Raw genomic sequence first — 24324 nt, forward strand, 5'->3', positions numbered from 1 at the left:
ATCCAAAATTAAATTCAATTAATATATCAATATTTGGCTAACTAGTAGAAAATTTAATTATCAATTTTTAATTCCAAATTAAATAAAAAATTTTAAATCTCAAAAATTTTAATTAAAGATTCGTAACCCTGTTTATACATATGTATATTTTTTGAAAATTTCCTAAAGTTTACTTTAGAAATTTCAACAACTTCGCTTAACAAGTTAAGTGACAGATGTTCCGCCAAATCTCTGTGCACCATCAGAAATTGCTTTTGAGAATATTAAACTACAATTACAAGCACACTTACATATGTACATACATATTCGTACAATATTCAATATAACATACATACATATATTAAATACTAAATATTGATTTACTTAAATGTGGCTATATTTAATTATTTTGTTTTTAATTACCTTGCTAAAATATGTTTTCACTATGATTCACATACGTCACTCCAACTCACTCCACTGCACTCCACTTCTTTCCTCTCCAATACACATTACAGCGGTATGTTTACCACTGCTGTGCTTGTTGTTGTTGTTGTGCTACAACACCACCCACACCGGCGCCGCCATAAAGGAAACTCGATTGTCTTATCACAGATACCGTTGCCGCAGCCACTCCGGCTTGCGGTGGTGGTGCGGGTGCGCGATGCTTCTTCACACCCAAGGGAAATAATGGTTGTGCTGCCTGTTTGCGTGCCACACCGCTTGCTACAGCTAGTGGTGTTGTATCTGTGGAAGCTCCTGCTGTTGTTGGTGTTACAGTGTTAGTGCTTTCCCCATCAAAATTGTTGTTGTTGTTGTTTATGTTAGTAGCTGGAAGTGGCGCTATATTATAGGACAAAGAAATTTATTTTTCGAAATATGCTCAATGATGTTTTTTATAATGATTCTATTTTTACTAGCAATGCATAAAATATGGTGTGAGCGTCTAAAAATATGCCTTGGTTAATCAATTAAATTTAAGTGTGTCGAAATTAACGCTTACAACCTCTAAATAAATGTTTTTTTTATTAATGTTGTAGTTCGAAGTAATAATAAACAACATTAAAGATAGTTTTCAACTGAGTTCTAAACAATAAAGATACAATCAATGACAAGTAAGTGTTAAATGTTTAGACGGGAATATGTGGTTGTTGTTGTTGGAGCAGCTGAACCACGGTTAGGTAGAAAGAAGTTGCTCAATATAAACGTCTACACAGGAAATTCTCCACAAAAAACTAATAGGTTAAAATATAGAATGGAGTCACACATGGGCTGATGCATCCAACCATGACGAGTTGGATGGGTTTAGCCATGCCCATCTGTTTTTCTATTCGTTTGTAAATACGCAACTTTAACCCACAGGTTTTGAAATATCGATTTGAAAATTACACACGCCCTTTTCACTCCAAAGTACGGCTCATTTGTCGATACTTCAGACGATACCTCAGACCAAGTTTTTGTATGGAGACCTTTTATATTTTATTATAAGATATCTGGCATGAATTGTTGATCCTTTCATTCCCTTTTATTCTATAAAAAATTACCCTGTGAAGGGTATTATAGCTATAATTATTAATATTATTATTAAATAAAAATTTTTGAAATGACATAAAATTTAATATTTGACACGACTCCAAAAGTTTTAGATGCGCACAAACATATTTTTAAATAATATAAACTCTAACTAAGCTCAAAGTTCTGTACTCTAGACAATATTTCAAACAACATGTAATAATTATATTATATATTATAATAATAAATGCTAACATTGCACATTCCATATAAATTTGTTGTCAAACAAATGAAATCGTTCAATCTTTACATAAAAAAGTATATGTATGTACGTTTGTGCACGCAGTACAAATGAAAGAGTACAAATGAAGTAGTAAGTAAAATGAATTGATAATTTTTATTCACAAAATTTCTTTTATACATTTTTTTTTTGTTTCGCTTATTAAAGAAACAAACAAAAACGGGAATACTAAAATTAAAATTAAAATTAGATGGACATACATTTATGTTTAAATATACAAATATAAATGAGGGAGGAAATACTTACATATAAATTTATACATAATACAAATTTACATACAAAGTTGCATGCTAACAAAAAAACTGTTGTTTTTTATTATATATTAAAATAACTATAATCGCTTTATATATTTTATATGTTTATTTTACTAAATTTTTATGCATTTAGGCTGGTAGTTAGCGAATTGACTTGTACGAAGCTAGTGTGGAGTATGCATAAGAATGATTGCTACAAACATAAAAAATAGATACTTCATTCCTTTCTGTATTATATGTTATTAAAAATTTTAGTATACAGTTACTAAATTAGTGTGTGTAAACGACAATAAGTGATAATTGACTACTTTATTTATAAGCTTCGTAAATATTAATTTATTTTTTTCTCTATATATTATTATTGAATTTTATGCTTTTAATTAATTTTTTCATATATTATTATTTTTATATTTCGCATTGCTATGAGCTTTAATTATTATTTTTAGTATATTATTAATATTACATTAAAACAAGTGGTTTTACAGGTAAATATTATAAAAATATAAAGCTATATAATTTTTTTCACTTCAGTTTGTAAAAAAAATATGAATTTAAACAAGGATCCGGCTGTGGGTGTGCCGAAAAAAAATTATTTTCATTTTAAATTGACTTTCTTATAAAAAATAGTTTTAGGATTTTTTTCTTTTGCAACGAAAACTCTATTTAAAAGATCCTTTTATGTCTTGTACTACTGTGCCCCTTTAAATAGAAGTGGCAAATAGCATGCTTGCGGCGCTTAGCAGTGTTTGTGCTTCGTATGCTTAGAATTACATACATATATATATATATATATATATATGCATATTTTTCGACACACCCACAATTACGCCTGTTTAACTCAATTTTAAATTTAAAATTTAGTTCATTTATTTGTAATACAAAATATTTAGTAAATTTATGAATTTAATATTTTCTCTAATATAAATAGAATAAAAAAAAAAATTACATATATATATATATATATATGCATATTTTTCGACACACCCACAATTACGCCTGTTTAACTCAATTTTAAATTTAAAATTTAGTTCATTTATTTGTAATACAAAATATTTAGTAAATTTATGAATTTAATATTTTCTCTAATATAAATAGAATAAAAAAAAAAATTACATATATATATAACCTGTCTCTTATACACATCTAGATGTGTATAAGAGACAGCTTTTTTAATTTTTTTAATTTAATTTCATTTACACTATATTTGAAATTAATATTTTATTTTATTTTATTAATTGAAACACGAAGTTTAGTCGGTATAACATCTGTCTCTTATACACATCTAGATGTGTATAAGAGACAATGCTTGCTTTTTTTAAACTATTAAATATTAATTTGTAAAAACGTAATTTCATTTATATAATTTAGAGAAAAATTTAATTAAGTAATATTTTTTATATTATTTCACGTCGGCAATACCAACTATAAATCAAAAAAGACTTTTGAAGTTATTTAATATAAGAATTATTAACAATTGTATGCATAAAAATAATGAAATATTTATTTTAGTATCTTGTATTTTCATATTTTTGAAACTATTTGTTTAATTATTGAAACTACTAAATTTACTATTTTTTTAATATTTTGAATTTTAATTTCATTATTGCTTTTAAAACTTAATTTACTATATAACAATTGCGTGAAAAATTAATAAATTACTCAGCGCTTATTGCCGTTTTCAATAATTTCTGCTTGTTACACAACAATTCATATATATTAAAACAGAAATATTTCAGAAATTCATACAAAATACCAATAAGTTTCACAAATTCCATAAAAAAAACCTATTAATTTAAATTAGAGAAAATCATGTAAAATGCTTTTTTTTAATATACATATATGGTTTGAACTTTATATAAGTTAATTATTAATTCTTATTGTTTACTAAAAGAAAAAAATGAAACTTCAATCGCATTCCATACACAGCATTTGCATAAGCATTCCAAATAAGTAACTTAAAAGCTTGGATTTAAAATATGAAAAGTACTTTTTGCATTAAAAACAGAAAGTGTAGAAGAAAAGTTGACTTTCGCACGTGGGAGCAAACGCTGCTAGATTACGCGCTAAACTACTACGGCGTATGCATTCACCATATAATATTTTTGTTGCTTTGTTTACAATATGCTCGCACCCATTTGCGCGAATTTTACAATAAATTCCATGGTCACTACTATGACCTGACCTATACGATTGTCTTGACTGTCTGCTTGCGGTCTGTCTGTCTAGGCTTGCACGCTCTTACTAACTAGCCTGTGTGTGACTGCTTTTTATATCCAGCCAGCTGGCTTGCATTTGCATATAACTACAAAAACTAACATAAATATTTAACTTTTGTTCTTGTTCACTTTAAACAGCCACACAGCTTTTTTGTCTTCTTCTTCATCATCTTCTTCTCGTCCCCATATATTTACATACCATTCGCTTTGGCCGTATAGACTTTTGGAATATTTAGAAACGGTGGCGGTTTTGGGAATTCGGTGACATTGTGGAAGACGAAACGGGATTCCAAATCGGTGATTAAACGGCTGACTGAATTGGCGTGCGTTAGATTACCAACATTGTTTCCGAACATGGGCATATTGTTGTTGTTGGCTGTTGGCGGCGTTACAGGTGCATTGGCGCGTATGGAAGAGTGTCGTTGTGGCGGCACGGGTGCCACGTTATTGCCAGTCTGTGGGCGGAAGATTAAAAAATAGTAAATGGTTTATTAAAATATAAATACAAGCTTTAATTTACGCAGTTACAAAAAATAAAACCTAAAACTAAAATCGGTTTGAATTTTATTTTTGTTGTGCCTGATGAATGCGTTAACATTGAAAGCAGTTACTAAGTCACAATGAATATAAAAAACCGTAAAAAGCTATATATGTATATCTGCTCTAAACACTTGTAAATACTCAGCACAGTTACTGAAATTGCATAATTACAACACGTTTGTAGTTCAGCAGCATTCGCGTAACAGCAAAAAACGGTATTTGTTGCAAGAATATTACGTCTTATCTGCTGAAACGCAAATTCTTCAAATTCCGTTACAAATTATTGATTGTTTTACGCCGAAATTACGTTGATTTTTAATAATTAATCAATGCCACATTAGAATGTGCCATCACTTTAGGAAATCAGTGTATTTCAATTTTTTCCAGCTGCTGCGCCTAAAATTATACTATTGCTTTATGCGTTGTCTGACTGTCACAATGCCAAAATTTCACGCTGCTACAGATTTTGTTTTGCTATTTTACTTTTGTGTAGATATGTCATGCCCACACATACTCGCATGCACACAAAACACACATACACGCTTGATTATTCTGCGTAAAGCCACCTGACGACGTTCACATTCCTCAGAGGCAAATGAAATTGAGTGATACATATAAAATGAGAGAGAGAGAGAGCACGCAGCGAGAGAATGTAAACAGGACAATTACAAAAATACATGGGTTTATACGTGTGCAGTGGAGCTTTACTGCTATGCCAACAGAAGTAAACCTATATACGTCAAAGGAAATGTTTCTCCAATGTTCACATTATATAAAGTACGTTTTATTATTGTATTTGGTATTTTGTATGTTATTTTGGTATTTTGCATGTACATACACTCGTGGTCATGCAAACCTTACCACTAAAAACTTTCCAGTATTGTGCATATTTGACAACGTTTTATTGCGGTACTTCTTGCGGCAAATAAATTTTTTATTTAGAAATAAGTTAATGACATGTTATTAATCAATAATATTAAAAATGAAAAACAAAACACATTCAGCTATAGATAAATTAATAGAAAGTAGTGAGCTTTACAAAATAAGCTCGAAATAAAAGAGACTGACAAGCGTTGAAAAATTAAATTTTTAATTTTTTTAATTTAATTTCATTTACACTATATTTGAAATTAATATTTTATTTTATTTTAATTGAAACACGAAGTTTAGTCGGTATTACTTTAAAAACAATAAAATTGTCCGCTTTTGTATAGAAACAGAAAAGCTAATTTGTCTTTTACTCATTAAACGTAATAAATTAAAAACTATAATTATAATTAGATAATATAATTTAGTTTATTAATGCTTACCAAAAACATAATAATAATAAAATTGAAGAAAATCCAGAATGAACGAAGAGTCCGAAAAAAAAGTAAAGTGGTAAGGTTTACGTGGCCACGAGTGTATGCATTTATGACCTTTCAAAACCCATTCACAAAGTAAAATAATATGTTTCTTTAACAAGACCAGGTAGGGGTTGAATGGTGATACCAAATAAGCGTAGCCTAACAAATAGAATATTGGCCTACATTCTTATTAAAAGCATTATTTATATTTATATACATGTATATTTATACAGAGAATATTAATTGAGTGATGGGGAACCAGCTGGGTACGTTTGATAGTAATGTCACTTTCAAACTAAAATTTTGATAATAACAACTTGAAATTCCGACATTTTTAAAAGCTTTCCTAGAGTAAAAAAAAATGTTTACAACACAAAGCTTGTTTTTGATGGATCAGTGAAAATATCTTGCCAAACCGTTCCCACGGAACGGATCCGGATTTTTATCCGGTCAAGGACCGTCAACTCGACGCGATGCGGCAATTATCGCACTTTAGTTAACTTAAATTTTTATATAATAAATAAAATTAATATTGTGTCCATAATTTTATGATTACATTCTACATTTTACATAACATGACACATGAAAGAAGCTCAGAAGCTTCAGAATTGTTGTAGTAGTCACTATTTAAGTATTGCTCTTGGATACAAATATAATTTGTAATTATTAGATATTTTGACACTGTAAACAGTCAAGGCTGTTCGAACTACATAAAGAGAAGCACAGAACTGTTAACGTGCCTTTACAAATAAAATATTCTATGAAATTCATTGAAAGAGGGCACAGACACAAGCAATCGAGAAAAAGTTACATTTCGCTTCCCGAAAAGCACTCAGCTAAATGTAAAATTAATTTCCATGTGAGCTTCAAACTGTTGCAGTCTAACTGTATTTAGTACATGTGCTTTATCAATTCTATTTTGCTAGCACTTCATCAAATTTGTTTTCGAAACTAATTAGGACACCTTGGGTATTCAAAGAACATAAAATAATTCAATTGGTCATTTAACGTAGAAAACTGTAGTAAGCTACTTACATTACTCGTTTGACGTAGCGGCGGTGGGGGCGCTTGAACTGTTCGATGTGGTGGCAGTGGTGGCGCATTCAATGGACCACCATTCAATATGATTGCTTTTATGGGCTTTTCTCGACTCGGCCCTTGCCTGCTGCCGGGGCTACCTGGACTGCCCTGAGTGCTGCTACTACTGGACGACTTCATATTGGCAGCAACAACACTTGCTGTTGGCGGCAGTGGTGGTGGTGGTGTTGCATTTGTTGTGCTACGAAATTGATCCCGCAACGCCGACACACTACTGGTGGAAGAAGAATTGGAAGGTGGTTGCGTTGTGGTGGGCGATGAGTAATTATTACTGTTTACGGAAGAGATAAGTGTAGTGTTTACAGCGCTATATGGTATGGTCACATTGCCATTGGCACTTTGGCCTCCCACAATACTATTCAGATTGGAATTGGAGACGCTGCGCGCCGGTGTTGGCGGAGGCGGTGGTTTGACTGATGGCGGTTTCGGTGGTGCTACTGTAGGGCGACCTGTGAAAAAAGGATGTAATTATTATATTTTTTTTTTACTTCATTTTTATTTTAGCTTACCAATTGATGGGTTTGGCGCTGGACGCATGCCGCTGCTGTTGATTGCTTCTTGCGACTGATACAGTTGTGCGAGTGGTGCGCGCATTGTGCCGAAGTGTTGTTGGGAGGGGAATATGGGCGCACCTGGCGCTGCAATTGGCGGTGATCTGTGGAGCAGAGTACAAAAAGTGCTGTTGAGCAAATTATAGAATACAGTCTCGATTTAAAGTGCATTCGTTTAATTGTTATTAAACATGTGGAACATTAAATACTTGTATGCAGCTGACAGCGGTCGGTTGTTGGAAAAAATTTCTTGTGAAAGCAGAGAATATTTACTTCTTTTTCTATAGTTTGTTTCTAAATCGACCGAAATAAATATATTTGACTGCTGTTTTAAAAATAACTAATTACTCAAATTCTTAATATTTTCGAACTTGTTATTATTATTTTGGAAAAAATATATTTTTGGGAAAATTATATTTTTTAGTTAACCTTTAATTTAAATATGAACCATTAGCTGCAACTTGTATCTATATGATATTTTATATTTAAATATTAACCTTAAAATAAGTTACTACACCCGTTAAAAAATATGAAAAATTATATTTGCATTATTTGGTTGCGTGTTATCATTATTTAAATGTCAATCTGTAAATAGGCTACTAAACCGACAAAAAATTATATTTTCATTCTAACAAAATCGGTATTTTTTTATGTTTTTAACGTTGATGGCGTTTTCCAACCGCAATAAAGCATATACTGGTATGTATAATATAAGAAATTTAAGAAGCTTATAAATTTAATATGATTTGTTGATATTAAAATTATCTTCGAATTTATTAGGTACGGTGACTATCTTTTTTTTAAACTATTTTATTTGTTTTTAGTTCCACATTTCGAGCCTTTTTTCATATAACGGGATCATCAGAAGTACATATTCACTATTGAAAATCGAAATCTATCTATCTAGTTATGAAATAATGATACAAAAAATTAAAGAATGTAAATGTCCAACATTCGGTTCATTCATTAATGATATTCTTCCACTAAAATTAAATAAATCAAATAATTAAACAAGCAAAAAATTAAATAATTTAAAGGATCAATCTTTAATTGACTCAAGAAAAAAAAACTATAGGAAACTGATTATACTAAAAATAAAAAATGAGCTCTACAAAGGTATACACATTAAGTTAAAATAAATATATGTTTAGGCACACTTTTCTACTTTTTCCCTAAATGTTTCTATAGTACAGAAAAAAACGTTAAAAAATTTCCCCAAACAAAGTAAATTTAACAGCCACAATTATGTCGTGTTTATATGTTTCAATGTACGTAACTCGTAAATGATAAATTTTTTACTTTTAAAGAATAATATAAAATACTCTTTATACTGAATGATTCTTAAGTTAAATAAAATATATATTACAGTATTTACAAAAATTTTTCGAATAGCCCAATGTACTAAATTCATAAATTTTTTTAAAACTAAACACAACCATATGAAGTATAATGAATATCAAAGGATATAATTACATAAAATGAATGTTACGATGCTTCCCTGTTAGTTGAAAGCCCACACTTTTTTGATTATTGACTATTCGAAACCTGACTGCGTGCCATAAAACACTAAACCTAAGTTTTCATGGAATTATTTGAAGCATTGCACGCAGCTACTTTAATGTTATAAAATAGTTTTGTTATTCTTGTTGCATCTGGTATACCTTGGCGACTTCATGCTATGATGGCGCGACACGGTCGTACGTTGACTGCTCGCCAACGCCAATTGCTGTAATCCTGGCGGTTTGGGCGCAAAATTCGGTTTTCCATGATTCGGCACCGGCTTCAAACTTGGCGTCGGCGACTTATTAGTCGGCGTAGTCGTTGATGCTGCGGTAGGGGTGGCAAGCGAATTGTTACTACCTGTTGCAGAAGGGCCAACAGCGCTATTTATGCCATTCGTGCCGAATAATGATGATTTGTTCGGTAGGATATTGCCTCGGCTAGGCGCAGGTGATGTTTGCTTTTGCTGTTGGAATTGTGTTGCTTTCGACAGTGTACTGTTCAGGCTGCTTTTGTAGTTTAAATGGTTTGTTGTTGTTGTGGTAGTTGTGTTGTTGATTGAATTATAATTGTACGAGGTCGTTGTGGTTGAAGAAGAGTTTGTATTACTACTTTTATTATTTACAACATTTGAATTTGTTTTGCCTAATGTTAAACTGTTGAAAAAGAAAATATGTATATATGTAGGTATAAAAGCAAAAGCAAATAAATTAGCGTTCGAAAAGAAAAAATATAAACACAAGAAAGATGTATAAAAAAACAGCTACAATGGTTAGTAAAAGTTAGCATACGGAAAAAAGTAGATATGCATACGTCAATGGAAATATGTAGTTATATGTATGTACAAAAGAAAAGTCAAAACTTGTCATCAGATTTTTGAGATAATATTTTTGAAATGTCAACGGTTAATTGAAAGGCCTTATTTTAATTATATAATGTTGTGGTACTTGAGATGCTTCTTCTTGCGACAATATATTTTTAATCTCTAATGTAAAATAACATTTCTTATGTCTTTCTTATGAATTTTTTCTTTACATTTTGATCATTTGTCGGAAACTCCAACATCGGACCACTGCCATACAAACTAATTGATCAAAACCAAATCCTTATAGCTAATACTTTTTTATTTAACAAAAAATTTGGAGCGAAAAAATTGGACGTTCCGAAAATGCAGAAAAAGTCATTAAAAAATAAAGTTTATTTAGATAAGATTAGCTTTAGATAGGTGGACGATTTATATTTCCAGTAATTAATTAATATTTTGAGAACAAAAATTAGCATTTTTTTTTTCTAAAAATTCGTATAAAAAAATTGCACATTCTTTAGCAATAATCGGACGAGTCAAAAACATCAATATCAATTCGCAACTAAAATATATATTATTTATTGTTTACTTTAAATAAATAGGGTTAAGGATACCATATTATGGAATTCGTTATTTCCCAGGCTTTGATTTTATTGGAGACGCCCTAATAGTTTCAGTTTTTTCTCCAAAAAATCATTATCCAACGTAAAAAACCTTTCTATTTTAAATTTAAACAATGCCTCATAATTACTTTATTTTTACCATGTATTTTATATTTTTAACTTTTGCATTGCATTTTTTATATACAGAGTAAACAAACTTTAAAAAGAGAATATTCTACTGTCTTCATATAGTACAACATGTCGTATGAGCAACTTCTCAAAATCCACTTGTATGAAGTGTGAAAATGTTTTTATCAAAAAATAATTCGCACCTTTTTTGAATAGCGCTAAATATTGTAATTTCATATTTTCAAAATTGTAGGGTTGGAGTTAAAAAATTTAATGCAAAAGATCTAAAAATTCCATGTAAAATTCACGGCTTAATGAAAATATAGAGCTTATGTACATTGAATAATTTTTTTAATGCAAAACATGAAACTTCACGGGACGTTTGCAAAAAAAAATCAACTTCGGAAATGACATAGTGCATAGACTTAAGGGATCGTCTCAGAATGACCCTCCGAAAAATCACAAATTTTCGCGATTTTTTTTTTTTAATGTGCGAATCAACTAATAAGCCCGATTTTGTTTTTAATAAATACATTCAAGAAGAATACGAAATGAACGAAATTTGCCCTTTTTCCGACAGTTTTTCGTAGAAAAAATAGGAAGATTAAACAAAAAAAAGAAATAAAGGGTTAAATAGCGCGATAGCGAATCACGTTAAAAATGTCCAAATTGGATATTTTCAAAACTCTTCCTTTTTGAGAGTGGAAACCGTTTTGAAAAACACCATTCTGAGAAAAACGCGTTTAAGGATTGTAGTTGCAGTGAACTTTGATTTCAAAATTTGAGAGATTGTTTATTACAATGTATACTATCCGATAATGCAAAAAAAAAAAAATTATTTCTCGAAAATTTCGCACTGAGTATATACATATGTAACTATGTGTATCATTGTATGTAGCAAATGTAAATCTCTAGACGAATTGATGTCAAAACATATAGCAAATGAAATTGGAAATAAGAAATATGTATAAACGTGCATTCATATAAACGTAATGAACAATAAAGCAAATAAATTGAGATTATGAAAACGAGAGATATTAAAAAAAGTTCGAAAGAAATGGAAAGCTAGAGAAGCTGATGTTGATAAAAATGAGGTTTACGCGTAGAGCTTTATGAATCTATGACAAACAAAAAGTATTCATAATATGTAAAACTGCGCGTGATATAAATATTGACAAGCAGGTGATCGCAATGGTCGTACGATAAGTTAGTAACAAGTAATCAGTATGAAGGCGGCTTGCTAGCCATTTGAGGTATGTAAATATGTATGTATGTATGTGTAACATGTGATTTGTTGACGCTTGTAGTGGATGAGTGTTTGATGCAACTGCTAAGTCAAGTTAAGCGAAGATACTTTTATAGTAAAATAACTGTAGCGAAGCAGGTGAATAGTGAAGGCACCAAAATCAACGTTAAGAGGCGTAGTTGCATACATACTTGAATTTACATTGTTAAAATATTACATATGAAGCTTAAGATACATATGTATCTACAATTTACATATTTACTTTGCTAAGCAATAAAAATATGGATATATCGACAATAAATATATATCTATATACATATGTACATACTTAACGAGAAGTATGTATGTGTTTTATATAAAACGAGCAAAAAAGCATTTGTGTTTGTATCAAATTCATCAGTACTTCACTTACTTCAAACTAGCCGCTTTACTTTTGATGCTATTGTTGGTGCCACCACCAGCGGTTTTGTTGCTGCCATTGCTGCTCTCCGAAAGCGTAGGCGATGATGCCTTACTATTGCTGTGATTTGCCGCCAACGGACTAGCGCGTATACCAGCTGACGACGCGTTGATACCTCTCGTTTTCTCCAACACCGAGTCGGAGGCGCTCTGCTTATTTGTGCATTGTTAAGATATAGCGAAAGAGAGAAAACAAAACAAATAAATATTATGAATACAATAAGTAAAGCAAAAAAGGAAAATGTTTAATAATAATTTTTCAATAAGTTTAAGCGCATATACAAATATATTATATATATAGCCTAAATGATATATTGCTACGATTTGACGCTTTGATTACTAATATTTTTAGCTTTACATCAAATCTCTTACAATTTTTTATTTTATATCTATAAAATTTAAAATTCGATTTCTATAAAATTTTTTTTAGTGCGGTATATTTTTTTTTTTTTTTTATACAAATGATTGTACTAACAACATAATATTTTACTTACATAATCCTAAATTTCGAAATTTTATTATTTAGATAAAATTATTTAAATAAACTTATGTGGCAAATAGAAATCTGTTATTTAAAAATAAACGTATCCCTAGAAATATTACTTGCTTCCGCCCCCGAATATTCTAATTGGTATTTAGGAGATATCCATCAATGTGTCAATCAGCCATAGTTTAGTTAGTGTGGATGTATATAACCCCATTTATTATTCGTGTTCGTGATATAGCAGAATTTAATAAGATTTGGAAAACAAAAACTTTCAAAGTATTTCTAGCATAATCTGTTAGAAGAAATTTTAATCATTCAGTTTGTATGGCAGCTATGTACTACAGTGGTCCGACATCGGTAGTATCGAAAAATGAGCGGCTTCTAGCGAAGAATAAAGTGTGTGCAATTTTTCAGATTCATATCTCAAAAACTGAGATACTAATTCACGTATATACAGATGGACAGACAGAGCGGCTCAGCTTAGTAATCTGATCATTTATATATATGTATATACATATAATAATTCTAAAATTATAATTTAACATAGAATTATTTTTTATATTACCTATTCTTGCCCCATAAATATTTTGAAGTCTATTTAGTGATTTTTACGTGAAAAGTTTTCATCTAACAGTTTCCAATTTTTTTGTAAAAAAAAACTATTTACATATATTATATTATATCATCAATCTCGACATTTAGGCTTTTTATTCATAAGCGTAGCGTTTTATGTTTAAAATATTAGCAGTCATGATTTTTTCCTAACCGTACAAAGCATAAGATCCATTATTACACTTAAGTACACATAAGATTTCAGCATTCTCGTAAACTGCCTTAAAACGGCAACGCTTAACTTAAAAGAAAATACGATTTCCTTATTAGCGAACGCTTCTAATTGTAGACGCCACAGTCGTACGCACTTTAGATGCAAATGACACGCCAAATATAGTGCATATTTATAATGATTTCATAACACTTCCAATGTCAAATTTATTTATKTATTCAGAAGCGGTGTGGAAAACTACATGAATTGGCTACACCTTCTACAGCTGTATAAATCTGCTAATAAATTCTCCAACACAGACACTGAAATAGAATTTTGTAAATCTTATACTACAATTTTATGTGATCATGTACGAATACTTGTAGACAACTTTTAAGTGTATGTAATTTATGCAAATGCGCAAATGAGTGCAGTGATGAGCAAAATTGTTTGCGTTAGTTAAAATAAGTAATGTGCTATCATAAATAGTTTAGTGTTGAGCTGTTTTCATAATTGTAATGTATGGCCTAATTAATAAAGCTGCGATTTATTTAAAAAAAAAACTATTTGATTAAGAAACAAGAAAAAGTCGTAAATTTAGACTGCACCGAAGCTACTAAATACCCCACACAGATGTATTTATTATAAAATAAAATAGTATAAATAGACTGTTATCTTTATTTTGGACAGGCAGCGTATGGCAGTTATATGCTGTAGTGGTCTGATATAAACATGTCGAAACAAGACAGCACCTCCGTAGACAACAATATGTCGAAATCATTGAATATAACTTGTCAAATAAAGAAGGTTTCGTATAAAGTCTTGATTTTGATCGTTCAGTTTGAATATATTATGTATGCTATAATAGTCTTATCTGAACAATTTGTTCAAAGATTGTGGAGATATAAATAAATAAAATTTCCATACAAGAACTTGATTTTGCTCGTTCAGCTTGTGTGAGATACATATATGCTACAGTGGTCCGACATCGGTGATTCCGACAAATGAGCAGCTACTTTTGGAGAAAAAATGTGTGAAAAATTTTAGATCGATATCTCAAAAACTGAGGAATTAGTTCGTATATATGTATGTATTTATGTGACAGAGGGACGGACCTGGCTAAATTAACTAAGACCGTTAGGCTGATATTTATATATACTTATATGACAACTTTTACAGAAGTACTGCTCTAATTTTGGACAACACTGTGCGCTGATGTGGTTTATTTGAAAAAAACTTTTGTAAACGTACGCTACACAGAAACACCAACAGAAGCCAACTGCTACTAGAAATCACTACAAAATTGTCTCACCACTTATTTGTTAATATCTAGTTTTGTCATTCACATATATTTGTTTATATTTATACCCTGAACAGGGCATATTAATTTGTCACGAAGTTTGTAACACCCAGAAGGGAGCGTCGGGGACCCTATAAAGTATATATTTAAATGATTAGTATGTTGAGCTGACTCGATTTAGCCATGTCCGTCTGTGTGTGTATATACGAACTAGTCCCTCAGTTTTTAAGATATAGTTTTGAAATTTTACAAACGTCATTCTCTTCAAGAATCTGCTCATTTGTCGGAACTGCCGATATCGGACCACTATAACACATAGCTGCCATACAAACTGAACGATCGGAATTAGGTTCTTGTATGGAAAACTTTCACATTTCACAATATACCTTCACAAAAGTTGGCATAGGTTACTTAAATAATAATAATAATTAAGATAATAATGTATTATACGAAGAAATTGTTCAGATCGCTTTACTATAGCATATAGCTGCTATACAAACTGAACGATCGTAATCTAGTGCTGTTATGGAAAACTTTTGCATTTTATAAGATATATTCACGAAATTTGGTATGAGTTATTATTCCTAGAAATAATGTAACCTCCGATGAAATTGTTCACATCGGATTACTATAGCATATTGCTTCCATAGATTTACTTAAACACATAGTTACTAACAGAAATGCACCTGTAAAGGATATATTAGCTTTGGTACAGCCGAAGTGAAAGTTTTTTCTTCTTTTTTATTTTCGTTTTGCATATTTTTTGTAGTTTTTCTTATTCTCATGTCATAATTTAGCATGCATTGTATTTACCGTTGAGAGATTCTTCGGTGGCGTCGATGGCGGCTGCGGTGGTGGTCCACGATTTGTACGTAAATTCGCCTCAGTCGCATTGACCGGCTGTTGTAGCTGCTGTTGCTTCTGCCGCTTCAGTGTCAAATGCTTTGTTAGTTCAGCATTGAAATCTAATGGACCATTACTGCTGCAGTTATTTCCGCTGTTGGCGTTCGCTGGTGGCGATGTGTCGTTGCGTCTACTCGCTGCGGACGAATCGTTATTGGTAGCCGTTGGGATTGCCGGAGCTTGGGCTGAATATGTCATGTAGGAAATTGTAAAAGTAGAAAAAAATACATCACACAAACACACATATCAATAAGAACATAAATCGGAAAATACAATTGGTGTGTAATGCAGAAATCGGCGTTGTTGTTACTCACCACGATTACTGCCATTGACTGGCTTCAGTTTGGGCATTGAGGTCAGCCCTTCGAATAGGCCACCCAATTTTGGTGCGCCATTGCCCACATTATTGTTATTGCTATTACTGATATTGTTGTTGTTATTATTATTGTTGTGTATTCGTTTCGGTGAACTCGTTGCGGATGGCGTTGAATCACAAATCTGTGCGTAATAGGAAAAATAAAGAAAAACAACACTGGTTAGTTACATGCATATGTGAAATGAAAAGTAATTAATTCACAAAGGCTCAGTTTTATCGCAAAAGACACACCTTTCCTGCTAGGGCTGGTCCGCTTTTATCAACTGTTGTAGTCTTTTTCAGTTTAGTGCCTTTTTGTATGGATTGTAGGAGCGCTGAACGCATATCTCCGCCACCAGCACCACCTAATTTGAGACCTCCCATAGCCGGAGGCGGTGGTGGCCCTGGTGGCGGCGGTGGACCTGGTGGTGGTGGTATAGCCATCTGCAAATCGAAAGAAAGCATATTTGGTTATTTAAGTGCAATTCAATAATATTTAAAAATGTAAGAAAATATAAAGCCTCGTTTCACTATGTAATTTTACCAACTAACTATAAAGTAACTTATTGCTGAAAATACGCCCACAAGAATAAATCCAAGAGCGAGGATTTTACGTCAATCCGCCTCTAGAATAACACGATTTTTTTATCACCTAAAACAGTCGTCGCACTCGCGACTTGGCACTCACGTCGCTGTTGACAGTCATAACTTTGAAGTTGTAGATAATTTCGTCTATCTTGGAACCAGCGTAAACACCACCAACAATGTCAGCCTAGAAATCCAACGCAGGATAACTCTTGCCAACAGGTGCTACTTCGGACTGAATAGGCAATTGAGAAGCAAAGTCCTCTCTCGACAAACAAAAACCAAACTCTATAAGTCACTCATAATACCCGTCCTGCTATATGGTGCAGAGGCTTGGACGATGACAACAACTGATGAGTCGACGTTGCGAGTTTTCGAGAGAAAAGTTCTGCGAAAGATCTATGGTCCCTTGCGCGTTGGCCACGGCGAATATCGCATTCGATGGAACGATGAGCTGTACGAGATATACGACGACATTGACATAGTTCAGCGAATTAAAAGACAGCGGCTACGCTGGCTAGGTCATGTTGTCCGGATTGACGAAAACGCTCCAGCTTTGAAAGTATTCGACGCAGTACCCGCCGGGGGAAGCAGAGGAAGAGGAAGACCTCCACTCCGTTGGAAGGACCAAGTGGCTTCACTTGGAATATCTAATTGGCGCCACGTAGCGAAAAGAAGAAACGACTGGCGCGCTGTTGTTAACTCGGCTATAATCGCGTAAGCGGTGTCTACGCCAATCAAGAAGAAGAAGAAATTGGTTCGGAACCTAGCATTCATTTACGTCATCCGTTTATTAACACCTAGCGAATTTACCTTTGACTTTGATGGCTGCGGGCAACTACTGTCATTTCCAAATATATTGCTTAGGGTCTTGGTCCATTCCAGGGACAAAGATGTTAGTTACTTTCGGGTGCTTAAAATAACTTATAGTCGTATTTAGAAAATAAGGCGATCTGTTTTCAAAAAGTAACTGAATTTCTTTGAATATTTGTTCAGAAAGTTTTATTGAAGAACTAGTTTTTAGAAAAAAATAATAAACTTTTACCATGGAAATAATATATCAACGAACACGGGGAGTCGTTGAAAATGTTGCAGAAGTATTTTAGAGAGTTTACTTAATCACGAACAGAAGTATTTGAGTGGCATTCATCGAAAACTTGTCTCTTGCGACTCATCCATCCACCTCTCTTAATAATGATAATATTGAACAAGTTGAAGAAGCATTAGTTTAATTTTCGTGCCTTCATGAGAAAGATAACAGAGGACCTCAAGATCTCTTTTGGATCGACTCGATAATTTTGGTTAATGTTTTGTGTAGGAAGCGTGTCAATGCTAGACCCAAACACCAGAATCTTTTGTAAACGTCGAGCAGAGGTTTTTACCAGGGTAATGCACCGTCACATGGTAGCATTGATTGTGACCGAGTTTTCGGACAAATACGAAACGAGAGTCATCGCACAGCCACCGTACTCACCAGAATTGGCTCCCGTCACAATATTTTGGTATCGACTTTAAAAATACTTTGGAGATCGCGTCGTGAGTCATTGAAGTTAAAGTTATTGGGTGCAGGTCAGCGCGCCGGGGTTTAAGTATAACAAATGTATGGAAAATTGGATGAAGCGTTGGCTTGTATTTCCTTAAAAGGAGTCTATTTTGAAAGTATTAGTAAACATTTGTGTTAAAATACGTAACATGTTTTTATTTTTGTTAATCCGGGTAAATTCTGATCAGAGAGCACATACATCTATCGAATCATATCGGATTATACATTTCAATTTCCATACACGTATTTTTGTCTACAAAAATAAACCAAATATATGAATTGAAGACATATTTCACGCCTCTATACACTATAAAAGTTTTTTTTTACGACTTCCTTCGAAGAAATTTCATATAATTGGCAAGTAATATCCGCATTAACACCATTTTATGTAAGTTTAATCTTTCTTGTTAAACACAGCCATATAATTTTGCTAATTTAAGCTTTAGCTTTAAATTACAGGAGGACCGAAAATAAAAGTGGTAACAAAACTCTACAACTCTAAAAGGCAAGCAATGTAATAGAAGCATCCGGCACAAAAATATTTGGTATTAATGAAAAAGGTTGCAAGAACATTTAGCGGACAAGTAACTTTGATTTCCGGTGCTTCAGTGATTTATTTTTATTTTAAATATTTTGATGTATCAACACTTGTCTTTTCCTCGCATATATGTATTTTTTAGCAAGTGAAATACGCAAGGAAGTAGAAAATTAAAAAAAAGGCATTTGAACCTGAAAAATGTATGTATGTATGTCTGGGCATTAAGCTGAAACACGCGTTTTGCATACCAAATCAATCTAGAGAATCGACGAACGAACTTGTTATTTATTTGTTAGTGCTGCACAATCATATAAGACACTAAATATGAGCGGAGAATCGTAGGTCGTATGGATCGTATAAACAAAGCACAATAAAAATGACAATGACAAGAAGTGGAAAGCAAACACAAAAAAACTTTAAATGCCCACATGCACAGAATAAACTTATTTATTTTTATAGTGTTACGTGAGTCATCCAATGAATGAAATATTCAAATAAATAGAGAAAAATAATTGAGTAAATTTACAACTCACTTTAGAAACTGTTATTGAAAATATAAATAATAAAAAAAAACAACGTGCAAGTTGTAAAAGTGCATTATGACTAAGCCATCCAATGAGCTGTGTGTGGCAACTGTGATCGATTTTCAAAGTCGATTATTTCATACCATTTACCTTGTTGGAAGTTTCTTGACAATTTCAACTTTTTATATTTAACAGTGCTTATATTTGTGAATAAGTGTTAATTTCGAATAAAAATTGACAAAAAGTGCAAATTTTTTCTCAGCAACTATTTTATTGTCAGCTTCAACAAAACACGCTGCAATCGTTGCGCGTTTGAGTATCACACCAGATTTTATTTATATTCGAGCGAAAAATTTATAAACAAATAGACCTTTATTGCGCACACTTAATCACAGGTGAGTCAGCAGCAATGTGCATGCTGCTGGACTGACTTAGTATACGAAAAATTAATTAAAAACAACCGGAATGTGCGAAATATTTTTGTTGTGCAAACTTTTTCACTGGCAGTGAAATAAAAACACGACACACGCAAAGCACTGATCTATAGCTAATTGCCAAATGTTTTTTGGCAGATCTGTTTTGTTTATTTTATTTTTTTAAATTGCTTGCTTCAATATATTTATAATATTTTCACTTGTTTGGCGCGTCTCAATCACAAACGCTGCCAGCACCATTACTCAATTTCATTTGTTTTCTGCAAATTTACTAAACACTCAATTAGCTAGTAAATGAAAAGTTTTAGTACACCACACGCACGCGCATTAACACAACAACGGTCTCGCGTTCAACGTTCAAATGGCAACACGCCGTGCCGCAAATGTCTCGAAAAGCGACACAACACAACAAACTGGGGACTGCGATTACTTGGCTAATCGCACACTCACGCACATGCAAGCCAACGAGTAGAAGGCATCAGCAACGTCATCACCAGCGGCGTCAACGGGATGACGAAGAAGCTAAAAAGCCGAGCGCGGGTTAGCTAGTAATAAGCCAACAACATAGCATATAAGTAAGCGTGCACTGAGGTGCTGACGCTGCGGGAGCAAGAAAAGACTGTGGCGCGCGTGTTTATCTTGGGGAATTATACAAAACGTACACTTAGCGATGTCTCAGCGTTAAATGATCGCGAGCAAAATAATGACTAACAGCTTATGCTCTATACGATTCTCTGTAAATTGTGGTGTTATGTGTAGTTCCTGCAGGCGGCGCGTGCCCACATTGATATGCTGCGTTTACCTCTGGCTTAGTCTGAGGCTTATAAGAATATGACGTCAGTGACAATATTGCTAATTGTGCAAAGAGCTAGCGAGTTGCATACATATGTATACATTGACATTATGTTTGATGAGCTGTTTATGTAGCGACAGACTTAAATCAGTTACAGTTGTGTGCCATAGAAAATAAACGCAAAAGGCAATAAACGCCAGGCAAGAAAAAAAAACGATTGCGAGGATAGACTCATTAATGAAGCAATTCGCGAATTTGTAACAATTTAAGTCACTAAACTAAACCTGATTGGAAATAGAAAAAACTATAATGAATTGCGAACTTTCTTTTGGTGCCACTAACATAGCAGTAGATCTCCTTCCCCGGAACACAGTCGCCTTCAAAGAAATAACTATTCAATCTTATAGGACGGCAGTAAATCTAATTGAAGGAGTTACTTTTCCAGTTTCAACCGAACCTATAAAGTTACCGTGAAAGTGTAAAAAATTGTGCAAATCAATTGGTAGCCTGGTACGACATTCAAAAATTTTCAAAGTTTGCTAGCCAATGTTTATAACGAAGAGATTATGCGAGCTTCTTAAGTTGCGCCACGGTAAATTTCAGTATGAGTTGGAGGCCTGCATGACGGTAGAAAATCTTTTAATATGTGATTTGTCGAGGAACCTTCGAATATAACTATGAAATAGTTACGAAAAATTCCAGCGAAACTATTGGACCGATCAATTTCAAATATTCAGTAAAAGATGTGAATATTCTTGCATCAAGTTGCTACAAAGTACAATTGTTTTGTTCACCTAACGGTATATGTATCACCTAAAACTAATCGAGATAAAGTTATATATACAAATGATTAGGATGACGAGACGAGTTGAAATCCGGGGGACTGTCTGTCTGTCCTTCCATCCGTCCGTTCAAACTGTAACTTGAGTAAGAATGAAGGTATCTTAAAGAAATTTGATACAAATTTTACTTGGTAAAAAAATAAGGCGGACTACTGCCACTAACACAAAACATCATCAACCAATCAAACGTATAAAGTGCCATAACTAAACACTAAATTGTGATGCAGAACTGCAATTTGGCACTAGGGGATCACAGTAGCAAGGGGCACCTGTGGGCTAAAGATTTAAGAAAAAAATTGTACATATATCCTAAACCGCTTAAGTGAGAATAACCGAATTCACTCAAGAAAAATTCTTTTACCACCCCGATCGACACTGTAAAAATGGATGAAATCGGAAGAAAACCGTCCTCTACCCATATAACTTGAAAGTGCGATAAATCGATAATTTAATATGCCAGAGGCACACAATTTCACACCCGCGATGGTATGAGAGGGATTTATGAGAGCGTGAATATTGGTCAATGGGCGGGGCACTGTTCACTTTTAAGTGAAATCACTTACCCGACCAACCGATTTCAATTAAATTTAGTACGTGGCATTCTTCTCACATTGCACATACCACAGTGCGAAAATAGGCGAACTCGGGCTACAACCACGCCTACTTCCCATATGCCACAATTTTAAATTGCATTTGATTATTTACCTTCCAGTACACAAATCAAAAAGCAATTAATACAATGGGATAAAATTTTGCACAATAATTCCTTTAAAGCCCAGCCACCTTATGTCCAAAAATTTTTCAAATTCAACCAAAACTGTTCACGCGCGAATATGTGGACCCTAGCATACATAGTTGACTTTTAACCGAAAATATCGGGCAATGTATGAGATATACCGAATATATTGGTCAGTGTATAAGTTATATATAAAATACATATGTATACATATATGCTATGTATATATGAAACGTTTAACATCTTAAGGTATTTGATTGGAATTGATTCCTGCAAGTTGCAAAAACCCTTCCTTACTTGTTTATATTAATTTTGATTTTTCAACCACTCTGAAATGTAATTCCTTCACGAAAAAATAACATTGTTTGGTAAACTACCGGTATTTTTTAAATTAAAAATATTTTTGTTTTCTTTTTGGATTATAGATAACATTTTTCGGAGATCAGCCTGGAGAACAGCAACGAGATCGGTAATATGTATAAATATTTATTAAATAAAATGCTTCTTTAAAAATATTCACAAAACTTGTTTTCCTGACTTGTATATAGCCCCTTAACCCACAACTTCAAATTTTACGTAAACGTAATAAATGTTTACTTTTATATAATATATAATATGTATTATATAATGGCTAAAACTGCAATGAAAAATTAAGACAACAGTTCATTAACAATGAGTTATGAGAAGTCATGCTAGTGGGGGGATCAACTTTTATTGACTCATTTAAGCACGCCTTATTTTCCAAAAAAGTGTGATTCAAGTTTTCAGTGAATTCTCTGAATTATGTATTTGCAACACATGCAATCAGCAACGCCATACAAATTCAAACAAAAAGTAACTCAAAGATGAATACATTATTAATGAAAATATAAACAAATACAGCTGAAACTAACTGTAATTCTTGAGTATTTGCGAACGTCTTATCATAATTTGAAAAATAAAAATTATGATAAGTACGATTGTAAGAAGTTTCTTTTTATGATTATAACGGGTTTTCCAAAATATTCACCAAATATTCTGACTTGTTATTTATATGTAGGTTCATAAAATTTTTTCCAATGTAAAATAAACCTTTTTTTGTCAAATATTATTTAAATATAAACTAGAACCCTACAATAATACTTTATATTTAAAAGTTAAGGGTTAATTTATCTTGATTATACTGGAATAAAGGATTCCCCACTTTCGCGATTTATTTCAATGCAAGATCGGCGTTGAAGATGACATTGCACAATATGTACAATATATTCGGAAGTGTAGACATTTTTGTGGAACTTTTTATTCTTTTTCACTTCTTTTTGTAATTTGTGTGAAATATTTTGACAATTTGAAAAAAATATTTTTTAACCCGGTAATAATAATTATATCATAAATAATAACATTTTAAATAAATTAAAGGCAAAAATAAAAAGATAATATAATAATAATGATAATTAAATAAAAAAGTCATAAATTATTAAAACAAAAATTAAATAAGCAAGTAAGAAAGGGCTAAGTTCTCTATAAGTTACTCATTATTCCCGTCCTGCTATATGGTGCAAAGGCATGGACGATGATAACATCTGACGAGCGACGTTACGAGTTTTCAAGAGGAAGGTTCTGCGGAATATTTATGGGCCTTTGCGATAGTCAGGGCGAATATTGCATTCGATGGAGCTGTATGACCTCATTGACATAGTTCATGTCGTGCATATGGACAAAAACATTCCAGCTTTTAAAGTATTCGACGCAGTACCAGCCGGGGTAAGCAGAGGAAGGGGAAAACTTTCACTCCGTTGGAAAGACCAGCTGGAAGGAAAGGCTTCGCTTGGAGTCTTCAATTGGCGCCACGTTGCGAAAAGAAGAAGTGACTGGCGCGCTGTTGTTAACTCGCCTATAATCGCGTAAGCGGTGTCTACGCCCTTCATCGTAAAAATGTAACGGTATAAAAAACTAACAGTTTCAAAACTATTTGACGAAAAACCAGTACCAGATAAACGCACATCT

The 24324-nt window shown here is 32.6% G+C and overlaps 1 protein-coding gene across 10 annotated transcripts in view; it reads right to left on the reverse strand.

The window, feature by feature from the left end:
• Window positions 1–24324, reverse strand: part of LOC108968303 (WAS/WASL-interacting protein family member 1-like) — a 40859-nt gene that overhangs the window by 558 nt on the left and 15977 nt on the right. For 4 of the 10 annotated variants that reach the window (XM_018932241.1, XM_018932244.1, XM_018932245.1 and 1 more), the window contains 9 exons: window positions 16596–16787; window positions 16303–16486; window positions 15899–16173; window positions 12489–12688; window positions 9456–9950; window positions 7753–7898; window positions 7181–7692; window positions 4459–4714; window positions 369–819 (listed from right to left, as the gene is read on the reverse strand). In XM_018932241.1, the coding sequence (XP_018787786.1) occupies window positions 503–819; window positions 4459–4714; window positions 7181–7692; window positions 7753–7898; window positions 9456–9950; window positions 12489–12688; window positions 15899–16173; window positions 16303–16486; window positions 16596–16787 (2577 nt within the window). In that variant the 3' untranslated portion in view covers window positions 369–502. Of the gene's footprint in view, window positions 1–368; window positions 820–4458; window positions 4715–7180; window positions 7693–7752; window positions 7899–9455; window positions 9951–12488; window positions 12689–15898; window positions 16174–16302; window positions 16487–16595; window positions 16788–19683; window positions 20378–24324 lie in introns of those variants that run through there. The other 6 variants (XM_018932246.1, XR_001993329.1, XM_018932248.1 and 3 more) reach the window with 6 other exon arrangements.

The sequence above is a fragment of the Bactrocera latifrons genome, unplaced genomic scaffold, assembly GCF_001853355.1.
Source record: "Bactrocera latifrons isolate USDA-ARS-PBARC rearing strain unplaced genomic scaffold, ASM185335v1 scaffold_209, whole genome shotgun sequence".
NCBI classification, from domain to species: Eukaryota; Metazoa; Arthropoda; class Insecta; order Diptera; family Tephritidae; genus Bactrocera; species Bactrocera latifrons.